At 34.1% G+C, this 9,793-nt stretch overlaps 1 protein-coding gene across 1 annotated transcript; it reads left to right on the forward strand.

Moving 5' to 3' along the window:
- Positions 1-4,532: 4,532 nt before the first annotated feature.
- Positions 4,533-5,630, forward strand: LOC141247557 (uncharacterized). Its single transcript, XM_073669234.1, has one exon. The coding sequence runs from the start codon at positions 4,533-4,535 to the stop codon at positions 5,628-5,630; it is 1,098 nt and encodes a 365-aa protein (XP_073525335.1).
- The last annotated feature ends 4,163 nt before the right edge of the window (positions 5,631-9,793 follow it).

The following is a 9,793-nucleotide window of genomic DNA, read 5'->3' on the forward strand; positions in this document are numbered from 1 at the left end:
CATTTTACTTCTCTTGGGAATGTTAGATAAATTTTTTCCATCTAGATAAAAGATGGTAGATAAATTAAAAGACATATTTATTTAAATGAGTCTTTCAATTAATCTCCAATATTAGGGATGAACTTTTTTTTATTCTTCTCATGAAAATCTAAAAAGCTAGATGAATTGAGCTCTAGTATTCATCTTGATGAATTTTTAGGACAAAAATATCATTCCGCAAGGAGATAGATAAAGAAATCACAAATTACCCTGTTTTCATCTAGTTTCAGATACATTCATCTGAATATAGTTGCCGAACGGAGTCGCGAGCACATACATTGGGATTGGAGCACAAACAACAAATAAATTCAACGCCTTGAGTTTGTTATTGCCTGAATTTCTGATCATACATCTCGGAGGTGGTTCAACTTTTAGGTCACAAGTTGACTAATCACTACCCTAAACCTAGCTAATTATAGAACCTATAATTAATTAATATGCTCAAGAAAGACAACATAAACCCGAGCACAGAACCTTCTTTTGTTTTCTTGGTCGAACCTTTTTCATATGTGGAGTTGAGTCTGCATTAACACAGAATGCCATGTACACACTACACTACAAAACTGCAACATTTCACTATTATGGCTTTGTTTTTCTATCTAGATAGAATATGGTAAATAAATTAAAATTAGATGAAATTTAACTAGATAGATGAAATTATTGAGATAAAAAGATGTTTGTTAGATGTGATAGATGAAATTAAACAATCTTGAGAATTTATAAAAGAGAACCTAGCTAAAAAAGAAACAATTTTCATGGTGCTAGGTGACAAACTTATTGGAGAAATCAGATGAAAGAGAATAAGATAGATGAAATTGGTAATCAGCTGATTTTTTTGGGTAAAAGGTTGTTCGGAAAGAAAAGAGATGGACAATGCCAAAAAATTACCATATTAAGTTAGTTTCTCCTCATTTAAGCTAGTTGTCAAACGGAATTGACCCTAAGTTAACTTCTCCTCATTTAGGGTCTCTTCAAGAAACTAGCTGAATTTTAATTTTTCATCTAGCTGAATTTAATTTGGAGAAAAGTTAGCTTAAATTCAACTATCCAACTCCTCATAATTGTTAGTTTGTGAGAAAATATGGAGAAAAGTTAGCTGAATCATGATAAGCTAACTTATTTTACATCTAACTGAAATTTTAGACTTAAATGACCATTCGACAAGAACACCCCTAACCATGGGCGGATCTACAGTAGGACAAGTGGGGGCTACTGCCCCCACTGAGAAAAACGCTTTTTCTTTTTTTTTTATTTATTTATATTTTACTTTTTTTTGTTTTAAATAAATTGATAATTTTGTTTTTGTTGTGTTTGGTTTCGAATACGATTATTTTCTACTAATTTGTGGTCTAACTAATAATATTCTAGGTATTTTTTACTAAAACATGATCTCTAATTTTTTTTCAAGTGATAAGATTCATAAATTTGTTCATTCTTAGTATTGTATTTGTCTCCAAAAATGAACAGTTTGTACCATTCTATGGTCTACCTAATAATATTATAAGTATTTTCGATATAAATAACTCTAAAAAAAAATAACCTTTTTAAAATTATATTATTTTAATAAATTTAATATGAACGATGATTTTCTTGTTTTGTCTGTCCTGGAATATAATATATTTTCTACTGATTTATGGTCTAACTAGTACTATTTTAGGTATTTTCACTGAAAAATGACCTCTAAATTTTTTCCAGACGATAAAATTAATGAATTTGTTCATTTTCTCATTGTGTCTATCATCGAAAACAAAATAATTTGTACTAATATATGGTCTACCTAATACTATATTTGGTATTTTCACTAAAATAATACCTAAAATTTTTTTCCCGGCTACGCCGGGAATTCATTTTCACCGTAAAAAAATATTTAACCCCCAGTCAATTCAAATCCTGGATCCGCCCCTACCCCTAACAACTAACTAAATAAGCTAGAGTTATTGAATTTTAAACTAGTAAACGAACGGATCCTATACCATATATTAACAATTACCCACAACAAGTTAAAAACAAAATTAACCACTATACTGTGTTCTAGGTTAGAAAGCAGCTATCTTCCAATGACTACTTTCTCATTCTCTGATGGTTTGACTTTACCCTACACTTGATTTTGTCTATAATGCTATTACAAGTTTGTAAGGAATAGAAGATTTGGGAAACAATAACTGTAGCCAATTTAATACTACGGGTTCTCAGATCTGATGTGAATCAGAGTTCACATTTCGAAACTTATTAAATTAAGTTACCTATGAGTTGTTTTCTACTATGTAGTATGTATTGTACTTAGGTTGATTTTAATATATGGTCAGAGAGTAATAATATAAGCTCTGTGATTGCGTTGTGATCCTGAGCATATGGAAAGGCTTCAGCTTCTCGATGATTAAAGTGGCTTAAATCTTAAGTCAATGCCTACACAGCGCACTTCGTGGATAAATGTCATTTAACACCAACGTTTAAGAAACCTTCCATCCCTGATTTCATGCATAATAAATAAGTAACTCAATTATTATCAATACAGTGGTATTTTTTGTGTAAATAGGGCATAGGGAACTGAAAATTTTCAATTTATTAGTATCTCATTAAATTATTCACCAGCAATCCCCAACTATTATCATTCAACAATATACTAATGGAAATCAAGGACTTTCTCTTTTTTAAAGGAATGGAAATCAAGAACTGATACTCCCTCCGTTTTATAACAAAGATCCCGTTTGATATTTTGAAGAAAAATTAAGAAAATGAGAAAGGAAAAGTGAAGAGGAGAGATGCAAGTGAAAATTGAAATGATTAGATAAGAGAGATATAGAGAAGAATAAGAGGTGTGATTTAACGAAGAGAGAGTGTGTGGAAAAATGATTGAGAATTGTAAAATTGTATTAGGAGTAGTTAAATTGGGTATAAAAAATTTCTTAAAATAAAAAGTGGGATCTATATTTTGGGACGCCGAAAATAAAATACGAGATCTTTATAAGGGGACGGAGGGAGTACTATTATTCTCTGTCTATTTTTCATTGTCATTTCTAATAAAGGATTTTTTGATAAAAGTGATAAATAAAAATGGATGGAGAAAGCATATTCCATCACTATAAAAAATTGGCATTCTAGTCTATTGCATACTCCCTCCTCCGTATTAAAAACTGTCATTTTAGGAGTCTGTTCTTGTATAAAAAAAGTTGTCATTCTAACAATTTTCGTTGGATTTTTCCAAAAAAGGCCTTGTTAATCAAATGCACTAAAAAGTAAATGCGTTCAACGTTCCAAGATCAATAGTTGTGCAATGTGCTGTAATGACAACTTTTTTATACATACTCCCTTCGTATTAAATTTTTTGTCATTTTATTCTTTTTTCTTGTATTAAAAATGTTGTCATTTTAACTATTTTGGTTGGATTTTTCCAAAAAAAGCTAATATTAATTAAATCCATGAATGGGCTAAAAGAAGTGTTCAATGTATTATAATCAATTAATTAAGAATATTTTTATTAGTTTTTATTTTGTTAATAGTTATGAACGAATTAGAATTACAACATTTTTTATACGAAGAGAATATTAAAAAAATACAAAATGGATAAGAATATAACTTATTAATCGATCATATTATATTGAAATCTTTTTATTTTAACATATTAATACATTTAACTAATACGACCTTTTTTCAGAAAATCCAACAAAATAACTATAATAGCAGCGTTTCTAATAAAAGAATAAAGAAGATGTTTCCCGTGACGATTCGTGAAAACTGTGAGTATTCACACAGCCGTTGATTCGTTTTGATCAAGAAGCACTTTACACGCTCCAGTACACTATCAAGTGCACTACTCATCACAACTGGATATACTTTTCACCATATTGGTGCACTCTCCAATATACTATTAAGTACACTACTCAGTTCATATTGGTGCACTTTGCGAGTACACTACTGATGCACTCAGTACAGTAGGGTGCACTTCCCAGTAGTGTCCTGGTGTATTCCTAAGTGCATTACTAATACACTCACAAATACACTGCAAAATGCATTTCACAGTAGTATATTGATACACTTTCTATTAATTCTCATCGAATTAATCCTCTAACAATAAATATTAAGATGAGAACTAAGGATAACAATAATAACATAATTGCATTTCCTCGTTATAAATCAGTCGTGTTAGTTATTGGCACATATATACCTTACATTGTTTGAATTTGAATTGTTACCCCAAGTCTGCAATCTGCATATCGCTTCATTTATTTCAACTCTCGTCTCTTCCCTTCCATTAAAAAACAAGAATAATAAAATAAGAACAGAAAACAGAGTGCCCTATTCTCTCTTCCTCCTCCTCTCCCATTTGACTTGCAGGTGTCCAATTGCAGTTAAACGCCAACTAATAATAATAATAATAAGGAAAGCTCATTACTAGTCTCCATCTTCCCCGTCATTTACTTCACTCCCCCTCCTTCCACCATCTCCATACCATTCCAAGCTCAAAAAGTAAATCCTCTGAAATCAAAACAGAAATGGTTGGGCAAACACAGTCGCCTCTTCAACCTCCGATTCCACAGGCAATAACAACGAATCTGGAGAACAAGATCAGCCCAAGTATACTCCTAATCATCATAATTCTAGCAATCATCTTCTTCATCTCAGGGCTACTGCATCTGCTTGTGAGGTTCCTCCTGAAACCGAATAACAGAGACCCAGATGAGGTGGATGACGTGACCGCTCTCCAAGGCCAACTGCAGCAGCTCTTCTACCTCCACGACGCCGGCGTTGATCAGTCCTTCATCGACAATCTGCCTCTCTTCCATTACAGCTCCGTCATCGGCGTTAAGGACCCCTTTGACTGCGCCGTTTGTCTCTGCGAGTTCGAGCCCGACGACCGACTCCGGTTGCTCCCGAAATGCAGCCATGCCTTTCACACTGAGTGTATCGATACGTGGCTTCTTTCTCACTCCACTTGCCCTCTTTGCCGGTCGAATCTGCTCGACGGGATGTCCCCTGGCCGGAGCTCGAGGTTTCCGATCGTCTGCGTACTCGAATCCGGCAGCGACGGGTCGAGGGAGATGGGGCAAGAATTGGGGAGGACAAACTCCGGATTCGGATTCGGGTTCGGGTCGGATCGACATGAATTCGAACTCCCCAGAAAATCAACCGATTCAGGGGACAAAATCGTGACTGTGAAGCTTGGTAAATTCAAGAACATGGAGGGATCAACAAGCGAATCCAGCAACAACGTGGTGGATTCGAGGAGATGCTATTCGATGGGGTCATTCGCGTACATAATGGACGACAATTCATCGTTGCAAGTGCCCATTAGAACGCCGGCGAGGAAGCTTCCGAGTATGAAGAAACCAGGGTTCATCCCGAGATCTGCGATTTCCGAATACGGGTGTGATTCAAGGAGGGAGTTTCAGGTTGAGGGTTATGTCCGGCGAGCTGATTCAGAGATTGAATTGAGTTTGAATGTGGGAGATGAAGAAGATAAACAGAGCTGTTACAGTGTTGAGTCTACAACTACTAATGCCAGTACTACCAGAAGGACAATCAATTGGTTAATGGGTAGGCAGCATAACAAGATTGTCAACTCTTCTTCATTGTCTTCTACAAATGTATGATCTTCTTCTACTGGTTTGTTCTACATTATATTTTGATACTATCATATAAGGATTTAGAAGAGTAGAAACATAAAGATTGGTAAATGAAGGATGAGATAGGTCAATTACTGAATCAAATCTAGATGATTATTTAGAGTGAGTTTTCTGATGAATTGAACAATGTATTTGTTGTATATGTGTTGTCACCTGCACACACTACATATCCATATTTTATTTACATACACTTCATTCTTGTTGATTTTCAGTGTATATTCGTGTTTTATATATATTACATATCATCTCAAAGTGAGATTTTTCCAACTCCCTAATCCTTCACGATGTGAGGTCTTGTGTGTTGGTCTTAGAGTCATCTATTATATTTTAGTAGTAATGTTATTTATTAGAGGCTCATGAAATTAAAAGTTAGGTTTGGATATGAGTTAGGAAAGTGTGGAGTGCACAGTCGTTTAGTTAAGTTGTTCTCGACCATAAATAAGAATCTAGTGTTAAGAGGACTTCATCCCAAAACTAATTGATTTTTACAAATCGTTATTAAGTTGTTTACCTATTTTTTCCACTAACACCCAACCGAATATAACTATCATAACGGTTTCTTAACCATCATAATTGTCATTGGTTTATTAACCGTCATAACTGCCTCTTAACAGACTTTATAAATAGAGGAAGCATGTTGCAATGCACCAAAAACATACAATTCCTCTTTGTTTTTGTCTATTTTGTTGTGTAAAAACATATTGTTCTACTTAAATTATACCGATAAGGATTGCGTGATACGCTGACACAAATAAATCCGAAATACTTTATATGAAAAATGAGCTTACACGATTCAAAGAAAATATCAAGATTATCATACCCAAATTTTTAACATTATGGGTCCGTTCGGCAAGTTGCTTAATGAGAGTACAAGCTAGATTAATACCTAGCTTATTCACCCTTCCCTTGTCGAACGCCTTTTTTGGTTCCAAAAACAAGCTACTCTACATTTAAGCTAGCTTGGGCAAATCCAGCTAAAAATTCCCATAAGCTGCCAAACTAGGGGGTGGGGATTGTGGGTTTTAAGCTATCTTGTGTGCATAAAGCATAAAGTTCCCATAGCTTATACAATTCATCTACCCTTTTACTGAACACTATTTTTAACTCAAAAATTCAGCTAGTTTATTTAATTTAATCTACCATCATTTTTCAGCTATTTTTCATCTACTTTATTTCAGTTAACTCATTTCAGCTAGATGGAAAAATTTTATTCTACTAATTTGCCGAACGGAGCCTATGTGCTGACGGAAATCTCAGTGAAGTGAGATTTTTTGTTAGATATGTTTTTAGAACATTAGTTTCGTGCATTGGTATATCAATACCGATACTCGTCGTGATATTAGACATCTTTTATATTGACATAAAAGGGACATTAATTTTCACATGTATATTCTTCTTCTATGTGCGTCAGTTTATCAAAATCGTGCAACAATGTTTTCCACTCAGAATATAAAAATCATAAGATTGATATTTCCTGGGATAATGGGATATGCGTGCAGTTTAGAGTTCTATAGAAGAAGAAAAAAATGTTACAATAGCAAGCTTCCTGTCAACTGTTGGGAAATATGGTATACATTTTATCATAATTTTCTTAAAGGATTCATACTAGTAATAGAGAAGAGTAAAATAGAAAGCAGTACTAAAGAAAAACTGTTCAAGCTTTCTTATCTTTCGTCGTTGAAATTGAAGATGCATTGCACAAGTACATAGCCAACATCAATATTTAAAGAGGGATAGATATGTATTGAATTACACATCCATACTCCAACCTACCACCATTAACTACATAACTTTAAATCAAATTCATAGTAGTAGATCGGATCGGACTAGCTGAATATATACAAGAATGACTCATATGTTGCATTGAATTCATGATATAAATGATATGTAGACCTTCTTTCTCTCCCTAAAAGTCATTATTAGTCTTTGTATTAGGTGAATGGCCTCCATCATCGACCTCCATGTTATCACCTTGCTATCATCGCCTCAATTACTCTCTCTCAAACCTTCATTCTGTTGCAGAACCATGGATAGCATTAGATATTGATGTCAACATTTCAAAACATAATTTGGAATGAAACCCTCGTTCAATAACTCGAACAAATACCTCTAGCAACACTCTGCATTTACTAAAACTTATCTGCCCTCTTCCTTTGTATGTGTGCATCCCAAGTAGGATTCGAAGCAGGTGAGCTAGGCCCAGCATGTGGACATTGGATACAGAAATGAAACAAAGTTTGTGGCCCAACAATCTTCTTTTTATTTTAATTAAAAATTGAACATTTAAAAACTTCACTTAAATCCGGAATTTCCTTCCCACTTTATCTTTGGACAAGTTTAAAATATGGTTCTGAAATTGTAATTTTTAATGAATATTGAGAATGAATCTGAGCCGACTTTTTAAATAACATAGGCTAGATATTGCGCATCGCTTTATTGTGAGATGGTTCAGGATGAGTGAGTGTGTATTGCTGGGAATATATAACAATGTATGAAATTTGCCTTTAGCATACATTCTTTACTTAACATTTGTTCGTTCATTAGTTTGCATTAGTTATGAATTTGTTTGAAACGAGTGTGCATGAGTCTTGTCTTGGGTGTGTATTAGCTTCGTATATTTCTTACTTTTATCGTTTTCCTTGAGTGTGTATTAGTTTGATAGTCCATTATGCATAGATGTTTGTGAGTGCAATTAGTTTTGTCTTGAGTGTGCATTATGCCGCTTGTCAATATAGGTTTGCTTGTGAGTGTCTATTAGTTTTGCCATACGTGTGTATCAATTTATTCATATTCAGTAGTTAAGAATTCATGATAATCTTGTCAATTGTGCATACTTTTGCTTGTGAATGTGCATTGTTATTGTCTTGACTGTGCATTAGTTTGCTTATAAATTTATTCAAACTTTGTAGCTGATAGTTCATGAGTGACAATTTTATCCTTTTTATCCAAATTAGCCAATCCATCGGCCCAATTCATACTTGATATTCCACTGTATTGAGGATCGATTGAATGAATTGGGCCGATATTTGATGAAAATACCACAATTGATTCAATCGGGTCCGATTGCCCCGATTTGGGCCAAATCGGGCTCGGATGGATAAAAAAGATGAAATTGGTCAAATTGATTCAATCGATCCTCGATATAGTGGAATATCAAGTCTGGATATTGGGTGAAATTATGATCAATTGATTCAATCGGGATCCGATTGCCCCGATTTAGGCCAAATCGTGTGAATTGGGCCAAATTGGGCTCGGCTGGATAAAAAGGATGAAATTGCCCAAATTGATTCAATCGATCCTCGTTATAGTAGAATATCAAGTATGAATTGCGTCGGTATTGGGTGAAAATACGATCAATTGATTCAATCGGGGTCTGATTGCCCCGATTTGGGCTAAATCAAGTGAATTGGGCCAAATCGGATAGAAAGGATGAAATTGGGCCAAATCGAGATCAGTTCGATATAAAAAGGTTGAAAATGGCCCTAACAATCTAAACCGGTAAATATTGATGTATATGAAAATTTCTTTAAAAAGTTTTGTTTTTGGACCGTGAACAGTAATGTTCACTTCTTTCTTTTTGCAAATTTGGCACGCTCGGTTTGGGCGTGCCAACTGTTTGCACGTCCAATTTGTGCGTGCTAACGTCTTTCAGGGACTAATTTTTTTCTTCCCGTTTTACCCTACACGCTCAGATTGTGCGTGCTGTTTTGGAGTGCATATAGACAAAAAAAAGATTACGTTTAGACACTGCCATATAGTATAGGTTTGGATATTGAAAAGCAGACATTGAGGGGATACAAAGAGCCGCAACCCGGAGTTAGTGATGTAATAAATGGAGTGTTTAAGGAGGGAGATTGAAACGCTCATGAGAATTTTCAATCTGACCTATTTTTTTGGGGGGTGGGAAGATTAATTCAGTCATTTAGTATTTCCGGGCCAGTGCTACACATTTATTTAGCACATGCCATTTTATTTCGTTTTTCTCTATATTTTAAAATTTTCGTTTTTATTTCATTTTCGTAAATCCATCGTAGTTTTCTTTCAAAAATATTATGTTTCATTATTAATTAATTTATTTTTATATAGAAGATAAAAATTATATTTTCATACAATTTTTATAGATTTTCTAA

The sequence above is a fragment of the Phyllobates terribilis genome, unplaced genomic scaffold (assembly GCF_046119375.1).
Source record: "Phyllobates terribilis strain yellow unplaced genomic scaffold, ASM4611937v1 Scaffold_3165__1_contigs__length_87850, whole genome shotgun sequence".
Taxonomy (NCBI): domain Eukaryota; kingdom Metazoa; phylum Chordata; class Amphibia; order Anura; family Dendrobatidae; genus Phyllobates; species Phyllobates terribilis.